This window comes from Melanotaenia boesemani, chromosome 19 (genome assembly GCF_017639745.1).
Source record: "Melanotaenia boesemani isolate fMelBoe1 chromosome 19, fMelBoe1.pri, whole genome shotgun sequence".
Taxonomy (NCBI): domain Eukaryota; kingdom Metazoa; phylum Chordata; class Actinopteri; order Atheriniformes; family Melanotaeniidae; genus Melanotaenia; species Melanotaenia boesemani.
In genome coordinates, this window is record NC_055700.1 from 12,100,822 (window position 1) to 12,123,435 (window position 22,614).

Here is a 22,614-nt window from a genome sequence, read left to right on the forward strand (position 1 = left end):
TATAATGAAGCTTATAAGACAAATTAAGATGATCATAGTTTGAATGTTCATGTTTACAATCTGAAAAACCACAACTTTTCAATAGACTATAACTCAAAACGACAACGACCTGTAGATCTGCATACTCGTGTCTGTCCTGATGAATTCTGTTGAAGTAATATTCTGCCTGAGCAAATTTACTCAAGCCATTTTTTTCTGTAAGCCACAAAAGAAGACAAATAATAGACGCCTCTTTTTTACAGGACTCTGCAAGGTACTGGACTGATCAAACCTCTGCAGGGTGTGTTGCGATGTAAAATAAATGTAGTGCTCTAAGATCCTACAAAAAGCAAAACCCAGAAAAGAGTCATTATAATTTTAGCTTTTCTTGTTCTTAATGTTGTTTGGCAAATTCTGTTGTCCAGAAAGAAAAAGATGCATTTCTATGATAAAAAAAAAGAACAGTTAGCCAGCAAGTTGCCAGTCTGGAACTAATAAATTGTAGCAGGGCCTAGAGTGCCAGGGTTGAGTTTATCTGTTGCTTGCTATATATACACAACATCAATACATCATGGATTTGTGATTTAAAACCCTACCCTATAAATCCTGATCGGAAAGCCAATCAAAAATTTAACTTAGTAAATTCAGTAAAACACAGTTTCTCTCTAATGCTAGATTGGTGCCTAGTCAGTGGCTCATCGCTTTGCGCAGTAACATGCATGACTCTTTATTCAGTTTTTATGTGGTTTTCCCCTAACATACAACTCAGAAAATCTACTAGGGCAGATTCTGGGCTATTTGGTGAAATGTGTAATTGTTTTTTTTTAACAAAAGCTCACCACAGAGTTACTTGTTACATAACATGCTACAGTAACCACTATGTTAATAATACATTAGGAATCCCATAAGTTAGGATAAGTCAGGTGACATTAAAGCTGCAAATGATCCTTAAACACATCCAGAGTTCCAGTTCCAGTTCCAGAAAGAGAGGGGTTGAGGATTGGGCTGGAGGCAGCAGAACAAAAACAAATAAACAAAAAAGATAATCTTAATAATGCAGTGAAAATTGAAATGGCATTTTAGCAGAGAGCTGGTTAAAGAGCAGGTGGTGCTGTGGAGTTTGTCAAATTATCAAATCGTTGGGTTTCTCTATTATGTAAAGTGCCCTGAAATGCCCTGAAAATTTGTTGTGAATTGCACTTATATAAAATTGAGGTCTTTTGCTTCTTTGTTTACCATTGGTGTTAGAGGAAAAAGGCAAATATTTCCAGGTTTATACGTAAACTTTTAAAATATGACCAGCATTGCTGCTGTAATCAAGTATTCAAGCTGACGAATGTTGATTTTCATTTTAAAAAACAGTTTTAAAGTATAGCAATCTTTGTCCAAACAAAACATTTTAAACTTAATCCCATCCATGCTAACAGGCCCCCACCCACACATTTCCCTCTTACTATTTGAGATTGAATGGCAGAGGCAAAAGAAAAAAATGTAAAAAGTATCTCAGGTGTCCTTCTCTACAGACATGCTTTCAGTTCCTCCAGGGGGCTTCTGACATGTTCCCAGGCTATATGAGATCCACAATCCCTCCAGCATATTCAGTGTCTGACCTGGAGCCTCCTTTCTGCTGCATGCGTGTCTGAAGGAAGACACTGCAGGAAGCATCATAATCAGATACATTCCTGACTTTAACTGCCACCTTTTAGGGAAAAGAAGTCTCCATGTCATCTGCATGGTGGCTTTCCTCCTGCACAATAGCTGTAAGTGGAGACAAAAATTTCAGCAACACCTGTAATTGGTTGGATTAACCATTTGTAGTCAAGGCTGATGATTTTGCTTTCTTCCTAAAGAGGTGCAGAGTGCGAGGGGCATGACGAGTCAGGACAAATAGTAACTGACAGATCCAGTTTGCACTTTGTACAATAATCTCGTCACGCAACTGAAAAAAGTGGGGATTAAAATTTTACATGGAAAGTTTTCTTAACTTATCACTGTTATGTAAATATCAGGAATCAGATTACAGTATTGAACTTCGATGATTTTGTGTGAAAACGCATGTAATTCAAGTGACACCATGTCCGCAAAATTCAGCTCATCTACTGTTTCCCTCTGTGTTGTTTATGTGGTTGCCATAGTCACACAGTAAGCCTTCGTGGCATCCTGAGTTGAACCATTTTAAACTTTGAGAATGCATGTTCCCTCCCTCTCACTTTGGTCCGCTCCACTCTACTCTTGCCAGACTTACATAATGGTTTTGGTAACTGCTCATTTTCATAAAGAATATTGTTTTTATTGTTGTTGATCATCTTCTAACACTTTATAAGATCCTGTCAGCCTATTTAAAAACCATCGGATCATAGCCTGTCCTCACTCTGGTGGACTGAAAATCTGTCCAGAAAGCTTCAAACGTTACACACCATATTTTGGACAGACCAAACGGTCTCTTGAAATATTCTTATTAAGGAAATAACTGAGTAATAATATTTAAACTGTAAAAACATGTTCTGAGTTAGTCATGGGAAAGGATCTTACTATTTTTGTTTATTTTGCTCACAGTCTAACTTTTTTGCTATCAAGAATGAGGGCCTATATAGCTGCCATAATAAATATCCTTCTGTGTTCACCAACTGGTTGCTAACTGTATCCATCTGCCATTTGGGGCTGAGCAGGTGGTGTACAGTGTATTTTTAGGTATCTTCTCTCTCTTAAAACATCTGTCTATTGCAGCTGGAAACAATGCTATGACAACGGTAAGAATGAACTAAAACCAGAAAAGTTTTGAGCCATATCACTAACAATAACCCACATAAAGCAAAGAGGAATAGCAGATTTGGGTGACTTGATACATGTCTTTATCGGTTAGTCTGCAGATATTCCACATTGTTTTTTGACCTGTCATTGAATATTTTCAGACAATGAAATATAGATGCTTTAATTACTTGAGTAACACACTTTTTTTTTCTTCCTCCTGATAAACATCTTCAGATTCAGATGTAAAACAACTCCGCAATATGTAAGGCCAATCTAAACAACCTTGGTGTCTATACAAGAGAGACTTGGGGAAATTTTGAAATGCTTCCAGTCTTCTTAAAGACTCCATCAAAACTTTTAGTTTTCCTAAACAAATATGATGTTGAACCTGCTATAAAAATTCTTGGCTGCAGTTCTGACGAATGTTTTTTGAGTACAACAAATGATAAATCAATTCTAATGACTTTCATCTGAGGTAGCTACTTCCATTAGAATATGTATGCTTACCAGAAACCTTAAAAATATGGCACTGGTTGTGTTTCTTTCACAAATACGCAAAAGCACAGCATGGGGCTTCAAGATTAAAAGTCACAACCATACATTTTTCATGATAAAATAAATATAGCCAAACTTTACTGACACTGTGCAACTAGGTTTTTTTTATATATATCTTATGTAGCTCTATTCCCTTAATGCTGTAAAATGACACTTTTTATCAATTTTTTGACAATGAACAGACAAGTGTGGCAGAATCTCTTTCTCAGACTTCAGTGCAGCACGTACATGCTGATGCATTGAATACCACACCCAGTACACTAGAGATACATTTTATTTTGTCACTGAAGTTGTATCACACCGAACTATCACTCCTCTCATTTCTCCCCTGATATGTCTTTTCTTTGATACTTGATATGGACCCTTCTCATTCCTGTTTGGCACAGGCAATGACCCACCCACTGCCTTGTTTATGCAGCAACCATCTCTTCCCCATTTTTTCTCTTCACTTAGCTTGAGGTGTCAGTTTTGTCCTGCTGCTTATAAGCCTCAGCTCCAGTCTCACTGCTTTAATTTTCTAACCCTTGCTCTTGGCATGGCCTTTGCCCCTTTCACCAGCATCATCTCTGGCCTCAGACCAGAAGAATCTTCCTCCCGTCTGTCCTTGTGCCTCAGCTCCAAGGCTCAGCTCTGTCAAATTTCAGTTATAAAATCCAGTCCAAGTTCGCAGGCAGGTTTTAAGGCTTGGCCCTTGAGTGTTAATGTGCGTCACTCCCCTCCCCTAAGCACAGGTGGACTTGAAGGGAGAGCTGCCAAATACTTTTGGTTTAAACGAGGGAGGGGTGTTGGCTGAGGGTGGTGGGTGTAGCAGTTTTTGTTTTGTTGTGTTTCTTAGATAACCGTTCTACGAAACGGTACTTTTTCACTCCCCCAAATCACTGACACACCTTCAGAGCAAATTTCAGTGTCTGTCTTGCCCCGCTCTCACTTTCACAAGTCTGCCAGTGCTGAAACAGTGTTGAGTTTCCTGACAGGGAGTGATTGTACAAGAGAGGAACTGAAATCAAAACTTCTCTTCTTAAAAGGTCAGTAACATCTTGCTGTCTCTTTCACTCTTTTCCGTTTTTGCTTTTTTTTCTTCTTCTTCTCTGTAGCACCAGTATTTCACATATTCTAAAAAAAAATCATAATGAGAGGCTTAAATTTTTTCTCTGTTGTGGAGAAAGATTTTAGAGCATGCAAGATCAACCCACTGAGTGCCAGAATCAAACTGAAGAATGGCTGACCTTTTGCAAAATCTGGATCCTCAATGATCCATTTTTAAATTAAATAGCTCTATGCATTATGCTTTTTAAAGGAAGATATATAGTAGAATAAAAGATAAATGCCAAGTAGTGCACTCCAAAAAACTTTCCCTGTGCATATCTTTCAACAGATGTGCGAACAGTGAAAACCTCCCCCTCACATAACAGACACACACGGAGGAAGCAAGTGAAAGCATGACAAAGCTGGAACAGACTGAAAGACAGTTATCATTTTTGCCTTATCTTGTTATTTAAGCAGCAGCTTGTAAAACAATGTGATTGATTGCACATGACTTCTTACCCTACACATTTTTCTTTGTCATTTCACTTTTGGACATGAAGATATGCATATGTTCATGAAAGACTAAAATTAGCGTAGTCTGAGTGTGTGTTGCTAAAAGATAACATAGTAACAAGCTATGTGACACATGGCTCTGTCCTCCAGTAATATATTTATGCAGTTTGCAGTAGTACACCCACATTTTATCTTAATCTTTAGTTCTTTGTGCAGCAGATGAGGAGGCAGAGGTGTGAAAGTCAAAAATATTTCACTCTTCCTGTGATTCCCATCAAACAGCATGAATAACTGTTAACCTTTCAGGGGTGATAACTGCATATCATACACACTGATCTTTCAGCACTAAGTATGCAGCTCAAACTGGGGAAATGCTAACTGAACAATTTATTAAGTTCAAATGAAATAATCAGGGGCCGCTACAGTTGCCTGTTTGTATGACTTTGCTGTAAATGATGTTCATTGCTTTCCAACAAACATCATTTATAACCTCATTAAATCTATTTGCTACTATTCACAAAGCTTATCAGTCCCTAGTATAGATAAAAAAAAAAACAATAATTTGTGGTCTAATACAGTTTCATAGCATGTGAACCACATTATACAAAGCTGTTTTGTTTCCATTAAAAAAAAATGACATGAAAATTGCTAAAGACTTTCATATTTTCCACAACGTCAAGCATAAATAGGCATAGAAAGATATGTTGTAATATTTTATTACAAAACTGAATGATAATATGTTTTAGCTGATCACAAAATTTACTTTAAAGCATATATATGTATATATAAAACACATGCAGAATAAATAAAAAAAAAAAAGCACAACATAAAGAGCTGGCTTCCTGTTAAAGTGAAGGTTAGATGGGGATAAAAATCAAGTAGACACTACCACACCTACTCCCGTCACACACCCTGACTACAGCTCCTGTCTGCCCCTCTCTACCTGCAGGATTATCTGAATTGAACCTGATCCCCAGCAAGTTTTTTGTTACAAGGCCTCCCTCTCTTGCATCGGAGTGTTTGACAAACAATCCTCAAGGCACATTTCATTCATGTTTGTACAGTCATGCCTATAGTATTCTGTACAGTTTATGATAAGCCAAAACTGGAGTCACTTTATAAAGAAGGTGACTGAGACCGTGTTTAATTGTGAGTGTCTAATAATGCTCAACTCAGAGGCTTTAAGTGTTGTGAAAGTATGTGTTAAATGAATGAGGACGTGGCTTTATAATTGCTAAATTATGCAATGTGTTCATTATGAGATTAGCAAAGTGAATGAGTCCACACGCCTTCTTTCCACCTGACAATGCGTGGGTATATCAATGTAACAGCATTTACACAGGGATACACAATCTGATCTTAACCATCATGACAGCTGTCTAAAATCAGACTCGGAGAACAAATCAAATCTCATCCAATCAGAGAGAGTGTTTACCCCTTAAAAATCCTACGTGTGTTCAGGTTAAAGTGCATGCGTATGCATTTTCATGTCTTTTGTGTGCGTGTCCGCCCTCCTCCGTAGGATCAAGGTCCAGGTTTTGTTGTGTGGAGTTGGGCTGGGTGAGTAAGCCGCCCCTCACAGATGAATAGAGGATGGGAGGAGGCTTGAAGAGGCTGCCGTGGGTGGGAGGCCCGAGCCCTGCCAAAAAAGCTCCTTCTGTGGGATTTGTGTACTTTTGCGTTCCTCACGAAACACTGTGCCTGGCTCTAACGACAAAGCAGCCAGGGAGGCGGGCACTTGCACTCACAGAGGTTGGCGCCTGCTCCTTCTCTGATTTTTAAACTGAATACTTTCTCTCCATTTATAATTCCTACCATGCTTTTCCATCTCTGCCTCCTCTGATCCTCTTCATCACTTTTCAGAGCTTTTATTTATTATTTTTATTTCAATTTTCTTTAATTAAAAATTTAAAAAAATCAAAACAAAATAAATTCAAAGCCCGTGACATGAGCTCTTGGTTTAAAGTAATATTAACAATATGGCTGTGGGGAAAATGTTTTGAGGTGGGTTTTGTATTTCTTAATGTGGTCTAAGTCATCATCATAGAAATATTTTTGTCATAGGTTTCAACATCAGAAATGTCAGTGACAGTTACAATTCATGATGTGGTCATACAGTGAACCATTTTACATTGAAATTGTGGGTGTTTCCTGAATGTTACCTAAATAATACAAAATAGGTCTCTGCAACCACTAGCATCCCACCTAGCTTTAGCCTAAATACAAGTACAAAGAGACATGATTCTTCACTTGGCAGTTAGGCAAAATGAAAATTAAAAAAAAAGAAGAAGAAGAAAACTCTGTTGCAAAGGCGTTGCAGAAACCATATAGTATGAGTGTAATTTAGCATCAGGGAGTTTGATGAAAGAAACAAGAAAGGGAGAAAAAAACATGATTTCATAATGTCTAAAAGAAAGATCTGGGTTGAATAAGTGGGTCCACCCACCTGTGTGTGAGAGGCAGTGAGAGAGAAAGCAGGGCTGGATGGCAGTTTTAAGAGACATGAGTGTGTGGGTTAGGCTAGCTGGCCTGCTTATGCTATCTAATCACTGGGAGAGAAAGGAGAGCACCGTGCCTTGATCCACCCACCCACCCCAGACAAACAGCAGTTAGCCTGCTAAGTACTATATGCGGTCGCCTGCAGCTCTAGGTTGTACATGTGGGAACGGAGATAAAATGTGACAGAGTATGCAGGTAACAGACATACAGCACAATTATGTCTCATTCTGTGCCGGAGAGACAGACAGATGTGTCAATCTGGAAGACAACATGGGTCATGATTGCATATGAGGGAGTGTAAGTGTCAGCCGCGAATGTTGCGTCAGTACTGGTGTCTCACTTCTGAATTAATCCAGGAAGTTTCTGGTAAAAATCTAATTAATGAGAGTTTATTGGCTGCTTTTGAATCAAATTAACCAAATTTGTTTTAACCTCAGGCTAACTGTTGAAGGAAAGTCACATGTTAAATAATGAAACATGTATAAACATAAAAACTATCATGGGCATTAAAGTTTGTTTCTTCTTAGAATATTAGCAGCCTTATTAATAATGCTGCTGCTTCTATTTTGTCATCTGGGTCAAAAACAGATTAGTTACCTGTGTGATACCTGAGTGGGTGGGATGAATTTGGCTTTGCATCCTAAAATAGCTGACCTACGCATCACAGTTGTGTATTTGTGAGTGTGCATGTGGTAAAACTCGGTCCGCCACCTCGTGCATGTGTGTGTGTGTGTGTGTGTGTGTCATGACAGGCATCTGTCTCCCCTGCCCTGCAGCCTGACTGGTTTTAATTAGGAGGTGCCAGAGTGCCTGAGGGCTCTCCTGCTGACACACACACGTACACAAGCATACACACACAGGCACACACTACCTGAGGGCAGACAGAGGCTGTCCCACCAAGGCTGGCCTCCTTCTCGTTATCACCATAAGGAGTTGTCCTCATTCACCTAACGACCCTCACAACATATACCCTCACAAATACTGACACCAAGCCAATCAAATGAACACAACACTGAAATACAGTGTGAAGTTCTTGAAAGTGATAGTGAAGAGTTTCTGACTCTTCCAACATTTTTTTTGGAGTTTCAAGACCAAAATACATAGATTAGAATATATTTTCATATTTTGGCAAAAGCAGAAAAATAAAAAAGTGTCTTCAAACTTTTTTAAAAGTCTTTTTTTTTTTTTTGCCTTTAAGAAAGTTGTTCTGAAGTTGCTCTAACAATGGATTCATTGAATTACAGCCACCTGTATGACTCGATAACTGTGTCTGTTTCGGTACTCGCAGTTCTCGACATGCAGCTTGTGTACTTTACCTCCCTTCTGGCAAAGCTTCCAATACTGATTAGGGAGTTTGGAAAGAAGACAGAACAGGAGAAAGTTAAAACACAAACAGACAGGTCAGCATAACGCCCAGGCCTCACTCATCCGAATGGCATGCTCCTAGGTGAGTTCTAATGATCTCAATGCAATGACAGGTGGGTGTGTATCTCTGTGACTGAGCAAGGCAGGTGTACAGGAGGTTAATACACCTACCATTGTGTTTAGACAACATGTTATCTGAGAATGGGTCTTTGTCCTTGGACTTTTGAAGGCAAGGGGTGCTGATGTGATGTCCTATCTCTTGACTATGGAGGGGTTGGTGCCTCCCTTTCCTGCTTCTCTCCCAAACCAGGCCACAACTGGTTTCAGAAACATTAGAGTGAAGGACACAAGCTGGGCTGGTGTTGGTGCTTTGACTTTTGCATTATTATGCTGGGAAAAGTGTGCTAAGAACTGCCTTGAACTCTTCATTTACAGGGTAATGTTCCAGCAAGTGATCGTTAGTTTAAACTAAATGTTTTATTTGTTTGTGCCATCAAAAATGACATGGTAGGCATTTTCTTTTCTGATCCCACTATTGACTTGACTTGTGAAGCTGATTGATGGCGATCACTAAGCAATCCATCTTCCCAAACTTCCAAATATGTATTTGTGGCCATGGAAATTTGACTAATCAGTGTCCTATACTGGCAGCAACAACAGGGTTTTAGTAAAAAATGGCAGCTTCCAAAGAGGTTAGAGCAAAATGCATCTGTATTTGAACTCAGCCTCTGATACACTGCAACATATAGATGGTTCATCTAATTATCTTCAAAATACTTAAATGGCTGCCCCTTTCCAAAGAATTTCCAAGAAAACTCTCCAGATAGTTTCGTTCCACAAGCCATGTTGTTGAGTAAAATGTAAAACATAATGAAAAATAATTTTAAGTTTGTAAGAATGAATTAAAAAAGTTCTCTTCCCATCATAATGATTCTGCACCCATCAAAGAGCATAAAGTTAGCTCTGTTTTTGTCTACAAAGACGCCTGCTTAAAAGAACACCCAACCAGCAAACAACATCTACAGGTATAAGTGATGGAGATGTTATGAGTTTCTGTTAAATGAACTGCTAAAGGTGGCTGTGCCAGAAGTTAGTCATTCAGAAAACAAGCAGGTGAGTCTGCAGACAGGTCAACAGTTAATGGAAGAGGTCAAGCTGACAGTGAATTTTATGGTGCATCATTACTAGATCTTTAATTTTAACCTACAAAAATTTAAAAAATGTTTTCTTTCCAGTAAAAAGTGAAAAAATACTTAATACTAATGAGGTCTGACAACTGTTGCATACTGAGAGGGGTTTAATCTCCCTAAAATAAACATATGATGTGTTATCTGGACATATTGCAATATTTTCCATCTCAAACAGTTACTTCATTAGCATCATAATTAAATCTTTGGATATGATCACTAAATAGCATTGAACATTTTTTATGATGCAATTTACTGCTGAGAAACTTTGGGTCAAGGCCTCATGTGGATGTTACTTTGATTTTCATAACTCACCTAAAAAAATGGTGCAGACAATGTGCAAGTTTGTCTGGATTGCATGTGGTATCCCACAGCAACAATCTGTGCCACACTGCAGAAACTGTTCACAAAAGAATAAAACTAAGCGTCAAATCTACCTCTAAACATCCCAAGATTCCAGTGTGATTAACCATGTCTAAAATGCATCAGAATAAATCCAATCCATGGAGGCCCCACCTCCCAACCAACAGGACCCCAAAGGGGTTTTTGGCACTGTGATCCCAAAGGATCACAGTGCCAAAAACCACAGGACACACCCAGAGATGCCAAGTTCATTACTCTTTGAGTTGTGGTGGTGCAAGGCACCTCTACATGACATCAAGCAGGTGATTTAATTGTCTGACTTATTGAACACTTCTTTTTTTTCTTTTTATCCAGTAAGCATTCACTAATCACATGATGCTGTATGTACTGTTCTTATGGGAGAATATTAAATTAATTTTTTTTTAATAAACTCTAAACATAACAGTTTGGAGGAAAGAAGGAAGGCTGTACAGTGTCAAAAAGAAGAGTAAAACCAAAATGATTGAGTTTAAAGAGTAAATGCAAATATATTGCACTGCAATGGAAGTGCTGCATGTCAACCAAAAAGTAACACTCAAGCAGTCTGGGATCACCTTAGAGCTTTTTAGAGTAAGTAGTAATGGACTAGATGTTTTCCATGCTTTTGTTTAACTCTTAACTAATAGATTAATATTGGTGCTTAATGAATTTAGCTGATAAGTTCTTTCCATTCCACTGTTTTTTATTGCTGTTTAAAATGTGCTTTCTATGTTTATGGTCCAGTACAGTAAGCCAAGCTGAGACCAGCTTCAAAGTCTCCATAACTTTATGTAATGCTGCTTCACACCCTGTCCCTCCTCCAAAGTGCCAATCTGGTGGCGTGGTACGTGTATCTTGCTGGGATCAGCAGGTGGCAGTAAACAGGTACGCTGCGAGACCAGTCAGGCAGACAGACAGACAAAACAGATGACTCTTACTCAGCCCCTTGATATCCTCATGTCTTGTCACTGTGAGCACACGGACTGAGCAGCAAGACTCACTGTTCTTCAATGTCGACATGCTCAACACTCAGCAAGGACACGGGAAAGGCGTTCAGCATTCACATTGACCATTATAGCACAGAAAACATAACACTGAGATCCAGATATATTTTATCTGTGAGAATTCAAGGCATGATCGTAAGCTGTCAATTACACCACAAACTAAGCAGCATTGCAAAGCAGTGTATTTGTGAAAGTGTATGTCAGCACCATTATATGACAGGTTTCCATCAGTCGTGGCCAGAACAAAGCCGTCCTCACAGGTACCACTTAGGCTGTTTCTATGGTGGCTGCAACGTGTTTAGAACAGATAGCTGATCTTATAGGATAGCAAAGGTTGTTTTTCTGGCCGTCTGGCTGGCCTGCTAGCAGTTAGTGGTTTACCCCATTTATATATACTAAATGCCAATGTGAGCTGGCCTCAACTCTCACCCTGTACAAAACAGTGTAAACCACAATGGGCCAGGGCTGAGGTTTGCTTTAGTCCATGTTTTCCTCAGGGGGACATTAGCATAGTAGTCTGATGTACACTCTGATTTCTACTTGTATGTGGAGGTTTATTCAACTGAATCACACTGTTTACACTGTATGATAGTTGGTTGTGATATGCGGAAGCTTAAAAAATTCAATAACCACAAAGAAAACAAAAGCTCACAAAGTACTTTATCGTTATGAGTAAAAATTTTGTTTGCTGACAAAATAGATGTCCTCTTAATGTGCAACATATATGACTTAAATAAATAAAAATAAAGCATTACAAAGGGAAGGGTTTCATGATGTCATACAGGAAAGCTCAATAGCTGTTTCAGATTTTTTTAAATGTAATACAACATATTTGGCTTGCTGTGAAAAATGAGAAATACTTATCCATTTTTTGTTATAGTTATAGTTTTTAGTTTAACATTATATATAGATTGTTATAGTGGATAATTAGTCATCCTTTATATTTTGCTGCCAAAGAAAAAGGTTTCTTGATGTTCAATTTATCCTAAAACTTCATTTAATCAGAGTTTCTATTTTCTGCTGAGGTCTAAACAGAATGGCTTATTACAACACCTTTCAACATTAGCTTCCTCCTCCTCCTCACTACTGATCAGGGTGGTGGTGTGCTCACCAAACATTGCCTCGCTTGTGTGCTTTCTGACTCAAAACAGGAATCTAATGTTCTGCTCGTCTCAAACTAGTTCGTGAAACTGTGGTTTAAAAAACGGTTTAACATAAACGAAAACATGTCTCTGCTGTTGCCTGTGGTACTTTTCAGCATTTGTGGTTCAACTGGGTCTCGGTTTTAAGTAATATTTCCTATTGAATTAACACCATGTACTGAATCAACTAGTTTTATGGGGGTCTCAGTGGAAGGTGCTACAGGCTGGAGTGGGTTGATGTATTATTATGTTTTTCTGTACATAGTCTGTCGTGACTATTTATTGAGCCCGATGTGTACTTCGCCACCTGTTTCTGAACGTGAAGTTCTTGAAAACATGCACATAGGTCTCAGTTACTTGTTAAATGTTATTTTAACAAGTAAACAATTAAACTATCTGGGTGAAGGTTTTTCTTTTTTTTTTTTAAGGAAAGGGGCAAGCAGGTGTAAAACTTAGACCGACTGGTTTTTGAGTTGGAGTTGTGTTTGTGTGTATGCACGTCTTTACGTCTGAGCTCTAGACTAACCAACAGAGGTGCACAAAACGCATTTTGTAACTTTTCTCTATTTGTCTCCTTGCCTTTTTTACCCTCCCTCAGTCTCCCCAAACAACCCCTTTGAGTTTCTTTGCCCCAGTCCCTTTACACCAAAATCCACTCTAACACAACTAAAAATTCATTTTGTCTGACCTCAATCAGAGGGTGTCTGCGCCATGGGCTTATTACACACTGCGCTTAAACTTGTGTTGTGGAGGAGGATGGGGTATTATTATCTTCCAGCTACCCACCCTGCTATAAAAACTAGTGGTGCGACATCTCCTCAGCGCAGTGCTGCTGCCCTCCCTCCCTTCCTCTCACTCCCTCGCTCTCGTCCTACATGAGCCACACACAAGCGTGAGCCTGGCTCTAAACTCCACAGCAGCTACTCTGCTACAAAGACAGACCCAAGACTCACACGCTGCTCTCCTGTGTTGTGCTGCTTTGCTTCTCTTCATTGGATATTCCTCCCTGGGTGTTTTTTTTTCCCCTCCTTCTTCTTCTTTTTAAAATTTTGTGAATGGGCATCAGTGCCCAGTGCGAGGAGCTTGTGAATGGACTGACTGACTGACAGACAGGCAAAGAGAGCGGCAGCTGTGTTTCAATTAATGAGAACGATGCTGAGAGGTCAAGTGAGGAGCAGCAGAGCCTCTTAGTAGTCTGGAGATACAAAGACACGTGAGAGGAATTGAGAAGCTGAAGGAAGGTAGGTGATGGCAGCTGAAAGCTGTGGAATGCTAGGGAACGTATCAAGACGTGTAAATTTATGTGGATGCCAGACTTTTGGAGCACGCACATGGGTGTGTATCTGTGTATATACGTCTAATAATTTGTCAAAGAGGTACAGAGTGTTTGTGTGTGAACAAGCTCACACTTGTGCGTTTTGTTACTGTGTGCACATGTGGCTCAATTACTGTTTTATATGAGTGTTGCAGCCCTTTGCTTTAAAACCCTGACAAGCTGCAAACAGGTCAATAAAATCACTTAACAAATCACATCATTATTCCCTCTGTAGAGTAAATATTGTGCTGTAAAATTCTGGAAGAACCATGAGCATTTTTAGCATCACGACTCACTTTGGGTTTGCCAACATAGTAGTTTCAGTGAACTTAAGTGTGTGTTTTGTCCCCTGGAGTAATTACACAAGTCAATTTCCAAATTCATACAACATTCTCTGGTAATTCGTGAAGTTAAAGGGGGATGTTTTTGAGTGCAGACAAAACAGAAGAAAAAAAACATGTTATGATTTTGAAGCTGAGCTGTAAATTATTGTTTACAACTTAATACACTCCTTACGTCAAGTCACAAACTGCAACAATCGGTTTTACTATGACCACAGTTTACCAGTTGTTTTTATTCAACTTTTGTTTGTAGTCGCTGAAAATTTTCTCAGAAAGCTGCACAAAAATGCAAACCAGAGTGGGCAACACTACAAAAGCATAAGTAATTACACACCTACTCAACACGCTCACAAACCGTGACAAGAAATTTACAATAACTGAGATCCCTGTCAAAACAATGACATGTTTGCTTAACCACCTATTGTAACTCTGATATCACATGAGCTCCACTCTGTTTTTAACCTGTGTCTGGTAGCAAGTAATTAAGGTATTAAATTAATTAATGTGTTTTTGTTTTTTGGGTTTTTTTTTAAAGGTAAAGTTATTAGATTCTGCTTATTTTCAATTCTCATACGTTTAAATAGATAAAAAAAAAAAAAAAGCATCTAAAGATAAACAATCATACTAATAATAAAAGTGTGACACCATTCCTGCTCACATCTTACTCTTTTCCTAAAGCTTCTTTTCCATCATCCTTTTACAAGCTTCTGATCATGTTCAATCCCATTGAAAAACAGTAAGTGACTTGAAATAAAATAACCTGACTCTCGTTTTATGATGAATACTTTAAAAAAAAACTTTTAAAAATATTAACTAGTATATAACTTTTGTTTACATTTTGGGTGACAGAGATAATGATGTGTAGCTATGGGCCCCCCCGAAGGCTCCATAGGTGACAGTGCCAATGGGTGCTTTGAGGAGCCGAGGATATTAAACTGTAATTGGACAACTTCTGGTGTTTTCTTTAAATAATGTCCTTTTTCTATTATTATTAAATACCAATACAAATTAAGCATTACATAAAAATCTCAACAGTTTTTCCAAGTAAACAAAATGGATATCTAAATTTACTGATACACCTGTTGAAACAAAAGTGCAAAACCTACACTTAACAGGAAAATTCATAACTAATGTGATTATTATATACAGCTTAATTTAATCCAAATTTAATCCAAATTTCTTTCAGAAATGTAAATTTGCAATTAAAAAAAAAAGGTTCCAAGTGATTCTCAACTTTTACAACAACTTGCAGTTAAATGCTTGAATTAATCCCTGACTTGTCTTCATTATAGAAGAACTGCCATCACACACCTTCCCCACCTGCTGTAATTGACAGCACTTAAGATAAAATGTAAAAAATCCTCCCCAAGTAGCTGAAAACGTCCAAACAGCTGACACTTAAAACTCACAAGTAAGAAAATGTCTCCTCGAGTAACAGATGCCCTGTTTTTGGCTGATAATGGACTGACTTTCAGAATGGGTAAAATGAATTTCCTTTCCTAATAAGATGGTGAATTTTAACGGTCAATATTTAAGTTATTGGCTGTACAACTGTCCGTCTGTGACAGTTATTTAGCAGGCGTTTGCGTTGAGCAGCTGGTGACAGGGGTAAATTCTGGCTGCTGATGATTTAGCATGTGGGTCAGGTGTATGCACTGTCTTGACAGTGATAAACTCAGCTTACAGGCCAAATGAGTGTCTGGCTGTGACAAGGGGTGAGATGGACATTAGCTGCTGATTTGTGGCCTGAGCGGTCAGGGTTGGGGACAAGTTAGCCACTCTACACTGGGCATAATGATGATACGGCTTCTACATGGGCAGAGAGAGGAAGAGGAGGAGGCAAGGAGGAGGAAGAGGAGAATGATTAGAAGAAGGAGGTGGTGGTCAGTGCCCGGAAAGCAGATGAAGTTCTTGGAGAAAGACAACACTGAATGGAGGTGACACATAATTTGAGGTGGGAGTGCTGAGTTGAAAGTGTTAGTGACTAAGTGAGGCATGAGAGGAGACGTGGCCGATACAGGAGGGCGGAAAGAGACGGAGACAGAAAGGCCCTTATTAGAGGTTACTTTAAAAATGAGTTGCTACAGATCTACGAAACCGAAACTAATGTTAATCAATGATGCATATGTTTAAAAGAGAAGTGCTACAACTGATTGTTGCAACCTAATTTAACATATATTGCTTATTTATTAATTTAAACATTGAACCGCCTCATGAACCTTTATTTATTAGCTGACCACTGAGTCTTTTCTTTAATCCCTGACAAGTTTAACTTAGTTTAAAGAGATTATGGATGATGAGTCATATTACTTAAATAGCAATTATCTGTGCCCTTTCTTAAGGCATCCCCACCCTGGTTGCTCAGATGGGTGGGTGGGGTATGTGTGTGTGTAAAGGGTTAAGACTGTTAAGTTGATGAAATACCGCTCCAGGACCTTGTGGTGGGAAAGCTGTGCCCTCCTCCCCTCCCTGTCTATGTGGCACATCCTCCTTAGATCCTCTCCACACTGTAATTAGGGGCCGGCCACTAAGAGCTAGCGCTAGCTAGTGGCAGGCAAACAGTGGGAACAGAGGGGAGTGGCGCTCACTGGGGCACCAGGCAAGCAAACAGCAACAGCAGCACGTGTCCCATAGTTCCAGGAGTGGGTGGGATGGATCAAGAGAAAACGAATGACAGTGGGTTCGCCAAGCCCTCCCAGTCAGACTCTTTTTCTCTCTCCCTCTTATCCACTCGGTGTTGTTCCAAGCTCTGCACTATTGTTTGCCTTGGCAGGCTGTTACAGGGAGGGGCCCCTCTGCTGGTGTTTGTGCAACCTGTTAGGGAACTTTTACAGCCATCCGATCTCTCACTTGCTCTCTGACTGAGAAAAAGCTCACCTTTTACTGTAATGCTCCATAATTTGGGAAGGTTTAAATCAAAGTACGTTACTTAAGTTTAAAGCAGTGTTTATACTAAAATGTATGACTTATTTGGAATAATATTTTCAGTTTTTCTGGTCACTGTGAAATTCTGTGTGTCTCTAGTTGTTTCCTCAGTGAGGTGATGAACAAGGCTTTACAAGGTACACCACTACCCCCTCCATAGACATTTTAATTATGTCCACACTGTATCAATGAGATGAACACAGCTTCAGTTACCTAGCAACAACATCGACAAGAATAAACTACATGTAAGATTGGTATCCAAGTTGTATACCTGCAGATAAACTTGTGGATTTTCTCATTTTAAGTTTTACTCTTACCTCTGTATTGTGATCCTAAGCAGCACAGACAAGATAGTAACACACTCTTTTGTGTGTGAGTGTGTGTTAGTCTATGTGGCTTTAGCACTGGCCCATTTAGAGCCAGTCAACAATGCAGCTGTGGTGTGCAGGGCCGCTTCAAAGTATTTATCTACACATGCCTCCTGTGACCACCAAGTGTGGATGGCTAAATTTAAGCTCTATTCATAGATGTGAATGAATGAGCACTCTGCCAGTGGAAGTTTTATCGCTCAGACTGTAAACAACAGTGCAGTGAATCAACAGGTAGGAACTCAGGCAGCTCTGGAGTGGAAATGTTTGGGGAAAAAATACTAAGTGAGATGAAGTTTGTGTGTGCATCTCTCAGGCTGGTAAAGTCTTTGTGCTGTAAGTCGAAGGACTGAAGTCAGACTGCAAGTAAGCATTTTGACAGGATACAGTATCTAGAGTACAATCTGACCTCTTTTGTCGTTCTTGTCACTTCTCACCACATCCCAATCATGCATTGCATTGTTCACATGACGGTATCAGTTTGCTCCGTGCTCATATCTGGCAAAGACAGAGAGGAGGGATAGACATTATCACACCTACGTGGGTGTCCAAACTGAATTAAGACAAAAAATAATGTTTAATTGCCAATCAAGATGATGGGTTTCCCCAACTCTCACAGTTGGTACATAATAATTTGTAATAACACATTCAGGAATAAATATTAACCAATGTGATGTTCGCTGAAAACGAGACATGTTGTATTTACCACTTGTTGCCTGTGCAGCACAGATGGTATGCAAACAAACGTGGCTACAGGAAAATAAAGCTTCACTGTCATTCATTTTTTTAAAAGGTGTTGTTCTCCGATAAAAGTCTCATCTTATTCAAGTATGAGCGCATTTAAAAATCTTTCTTTAATGACTGGTTACTGTGATTCATAACACTTCCTTTCAAATTGAGATACAGGTGTTTCGACCACTCGTCCCACCTCCAGCATGTCTTCTCCCTTATTATCCTCTTAGGAGCAACCTTCAGCTTCAGAATCTAATTTTCTTCATCACCATCAAATTATGGTATAAAACAGGGTCTTAGGTGGCAAAGAAGAGCTATTATTCACCACTTTTAGTCATAGTGACAGGAAATGTGACCAATCATTAAATGCCAACAGGAAATCAAACAGTTCCAGAGGAAATGAAATGACAGCCTGATGTGACACATCTTGTGGGTTTAGTCTCCAAGAAGTTTAAAAAAATCCAACATCTTATTATAAACTGGGTCAATAAAAAAGGTTTGGAGACATGATTAAAAGTCACAAACAGCACCTTCAAGAATGAGCGACTAACATGAATTATTCAGCGATCTTTTTACTGAAGTATCATTAAACTTTTGTATTTTGTTGTGTTTTATCTCCATAACCAACACAACAGAGAGAAGATAATGGTTCACCACAGAGAGGAAGACCTGATTGGGATCCCTTTCCCAAATCACAGCAGCGACGTCCTCTGTAGCCTCAATGAGCAGCGGCGCGATGGCCTCCTCTGCGACGTCATCCTCATTGTCCGTGACCAAGAATATCGCACTCACCGCTCCGTTCTGGCTGCCTGCAGTCAGTACTTCAAGAAGCTCTTCACAGTTGCCACCACCGACGGCGGTGACCCCCATCACACAGCAGCAGTGTACGAAATTGACTTTGTAGCTCCAGAGTCTCTCACGGCCATCCTGGAGTTTGCCTACACCTCAACTCTAACTGTGACAGCGTCCAACGTTAAAGAGATCCTGAACGCAGCTCAGATGCTTGAGATACCCTGCATCATCAACGTTTGCCTGGAGATCATGGATAGCGGTGGCGGAGGTGGCGGGGGAGGAGAGCGAGAGGAGGAAGGAGAGGAGGATGAGGAGGAGGAGGAAGAAGATGAGGAGGAGGAAGAAGAGGAGGAGGATGAAGAGGAGGATATGGGGTCAAGGAAGGATGAGCAGGAGGAGGACAATGTTAGCGAGAGGTCACTGCAGTCGTTGGAGAGCAGGGGAGAGCAGATGCCTATGGGAAGGGAGGATTTGCCACCTCCGAGCACCTCCATGTACCACCGAGAATATAATCAGCGCAGGGAGCCGTCCAAGTCCCGGTCTCCAGACACCATGACAAGCAAACAGGTTAAGTTTATTGCATATCTGTTACTTCTATATGATTTCACATGAAAAACATATACTTACAACAACTGATAATGTGTTTTGTGTGACAGGAGAGTGTGGAGAGTCGAGCTCTGAAGGATTTCTCCATTGAGTCTCTCCTACAAGAAGGGCTGTATCCCCGCATACCAACACTGGACAGAAGGGCCAACATCTCTCCTCTAATACCTGGCTTCTACCCCGCTATGTGGGCTGCAGATTTCCCAGCCTTCCCCCAGCAGCTTCTGAACCCCACACATCCACACACAGGAGCTTCGCCACAAGCCAGGCTTCCTCACACTTTCCCTGCCTCTGCATCTTTTGAACCCTCCAGGCCCCTCGATTTAGCTGTGAAAAGAGAGATCATCAAGGAAGAGATGAAAGAGGAAGTCCCACCCAGTCTGCTCCAAGGTGACTTCCTCAAAGAGTTTGTCAGCTCAGGCCTGGGCAGCACCATGAGCACTGGGTCAGGAGCATCAGAAGCTCATTCAATTGGTCCCATTAAAGATGAAGCAGACTTCCGGTCATATCTGAGCTTCCTGAGCTCAGCGTCCCACCTAGGTTCACTATTCCCTCCATGGCAGCTTGAGGAGGAAAGGAAGATGAAGCCCAAAGCATCACAGCAGTGTCCAATCTGCAACAAAGTCATCCAAGGAGCCGGAAAACTGCCCCGACACATGAGGACACATACAGGAGAGAAACCTTACATGTGCACAATCTGTGAAGTGCGATTTACCAGGTATGTGAACAATAAAACACACAGAAACTTGGTTAAGATCTTCATCTGTGCATTTAGCTTACAAAGAACCAGATTATGAAAAACAGCAGGGTTAACGGAAAAGCACCCCATGCTATTTTGACTGAGGTTAATCTGTTCTCACTTCATCTGAATATCAAAGAGTTGAAAGTGGAAACCCCCCTCCACTGGTTTCTTTGCATTAGTGGTATCTCAGCTACATCCTCTTTGCTATATTTTCCACCTCTATTTTAGAGCTGAAATTTATTGAACAGAAAATCTTTACTGGTCTGGAAATCAGTCATTTCTTTGACTCAACAGATAAAAGAGAAAAAAATGCCCATTCTTGTGTGTTTCTACCTACTTCATATTTTTTGTAAACATGTTTTGTCCTTTTCTCAGGCAAGACAAGCTTAAGATTCACATGAGAAAGCACACAGGTGAGCGCCCCTACATCTGCCTTCACTGCAACTCCAAGTTTGTTCACAACTATGACCTGAAGAACCACCTGCGCATCCACACGGGCGTCCGTCCTTACCAGTGTGAGCACTGTTACAAAAGTTTCACACGGTCCGACCACCTACATCGACACATCAAGAGGCAAAGCTGCCGCATCTCCCGCCCCAGGCGAGGACGAAAGCCATCTGCTTGGCGGCCCACACCTGCCAACAACTTCCTGTGCCCTCCTACTGTTGCAGCCAATCAGCTGGAGGAGAACGGGTTAAGTCCTGCATACCAGGGGATCAAAAGTCAGGGACTTGGGGAGTTGCTCGGACTCGGCAGCAGAGGTCTAGGATTTAAGAGTCCAGACGGCTCTGGCAGGGAGAGCAGGGAGGAACGGCAAGCAGAGGGGAAACACATCAGAGGGGAGGATAAGGCAGGAGCAGGGAGGCAGAGGGGAGTGTTTGCCTTCGCCTTAGCTGGAGAAGAAGTGCTTACCCACTCCCCATTTTATGCTGCAACCCCTGACCCTTGGACCATGAGACTGGAGCGTGCTCCACCCATCCCTGAGCCAGCCAAATGAACTGTGGTCTGTAGAAAACAAAAAAAAAAAAAAAAAAAAGGGAGAAGACAAGAAAATTTCTTCAATCTCTGTGTCTGTTCTGCTCCAGAAAACTAAAGCACCTTTTTTAAAAAAATGAAAGACATTAATGAACCTTGTGAAGCCTGCTGATGTGGCAGTAGTTAAACACTTCTTTTTAAACTCGTGGTCAGTCATATAATAAAATACGTTCAGCTTTTTGGAAGTTTATGGATACTTTCATTGCACGTGGGAAGAGGCACCCAATTCGACAATGCTAATGAGGAAAACACGTTTTAGTAAATCATTTTCATCATTTTTACCTCAAAAGCTGTAAAATGGTGTGTGTTGAAAACCACATAACTTTGACATAATTCCCTTAAAGTAAGATAATTCTTTTAATATTCACATGCAAGAAAAATGTACATCTAGACCAAGAGCAAGAACTGTTAAATTCTATTGTTATATGATTTTAAAAAATTTTTTCCTATAGCAGAAAATGGTTAACAGAACATTTCAGTTTCATATAATACAATAATTTCAATAAAACAACAAAAATGCATTTGAATGATGAGTAAGCCTTGGAAAATAACAAGGGCTTAAAAAGAATTTAAAACTGTCAAATTTTTGTTTATATTCTAAACATTTTCTAATACAGGGAAGCCACTTAAAGTCCAAATCAGGATATTTGATAATGTGTTATTATTGTTCCACTGCCTTGTTCTGACTTAAGCTTGTCTGCACTATTGTACATAACTTTTGGCCGTGGTGATGTAAATTACGGTTTTGTTGCTGATGGTGTAAGATAATTAAAAAAAGAAATAATAAATTTGATAAATATTTATATATTGCTCATAAAATACTTTAAGAAATCCATCCAAAGATGAGTACTTTGATACTTCAGAAACTTGAATAAGACCTTGTTTAAATGTTTTAAATGATTCTTCGAGGATGTAAAATTCCAACTAATCAAACGCCGCTTTAGCCAGACAGTATGCTTGTGTTTATTCTGGTGCAGCAAATCGAGAGGGTTTTGTTTCATATAATGTTTGTCTCTGATTTGTGCACAAAAAAAAAAAAAAAGAAAGCAACAACAAAAAAAATGTTCGAATTGAAACGGGGAAGTATTTTCTTGCTATTTATGTGTATTGAAATGAACGAGCCTTGGCTATATTTTGGAAATCTGTTTTATAAAGACACTAAATGTTGACCTTTTCTCCTGTCTGTTTGATTCTTTTGTAAAGGTACCAAATTGTGTATAGTTGTTTTTGTCCGTCAATGTGGGGGACAAAAATTTGAAGACACACCAACTTATCAGGACTTCTTGTAAAGGTGAGGACAGCAAAGCTAATTAGTGCGTGTGTGTGTGTGTGTGTGTGTGTGTGTGTGTGTGTGTGTGT

The 22,614-nt window shown here is 39.8% G+C and overlaps 1 protein-coding gene across 2 annotated transcripts; it reads left to right on the forward strand.

Annotated features, from left to right (window-relative positions):
- The first annotated feature begins 4,191 nt into the window (after positions 1–4,191).
- On the forward strand, positions 4,192–22,301 carry LOC121630535 (zinc finger and BTB domain-containing protein 7C). Of its 2 annotated transcripts, none has more exons than XM_041970870.1 (4): positions 4,192–4,310; positions 18,719–19,442; positions 19,532–20,196; positions 20,596–22,301. In XM_041970870.1, exons 2-4 carry the CDS (start codon positions 18,729–18,731, stop codon positions 21,215–21,217), a joined length of 2,001 nt encoding a protein of 666 aa, XP_041826804.1. In that variant the 5' UTR covers positions 4,192–4,310; positions 18,719–18,728; the 3' UTR covers positions 21,218–22,301. The 2 variants fall into 2 exon arrangements, with proteins under 2 accessions (XP_041826804.1, XP_041826803.1); XM_041970869.1 differs by lacking the exon at positions 4,192–4,310 and adding an exon at positions 13,272–13,643.
- The last annotated feature ends 313 nt before the right edge of the window (positions 22,302–22,614 follow it).

Coding starts and splice junctions, on each gene's coding strand:
- LOC121630535 (XM_041970870.1), top strand. CDS start 18,729: ATGGTTCACCACAGAGAGGAAGACCTGATTGGGATCCCTTTCCCAAAT. Junction 19,443..19,531: donor ACACCATGACAAGCAAACAG/GTTAAGTTTATT, acceptor TTTGTGTGACAG/GAGAGTGTGGAGAGTCGAGC. Junction 20,197..20,595: donor TGTGAAGTGCGATTTACCAG/GTATGTGAACAA, acceptor TCCTTTTCTCAG/GCAAGACAAGCTTAAGATTC.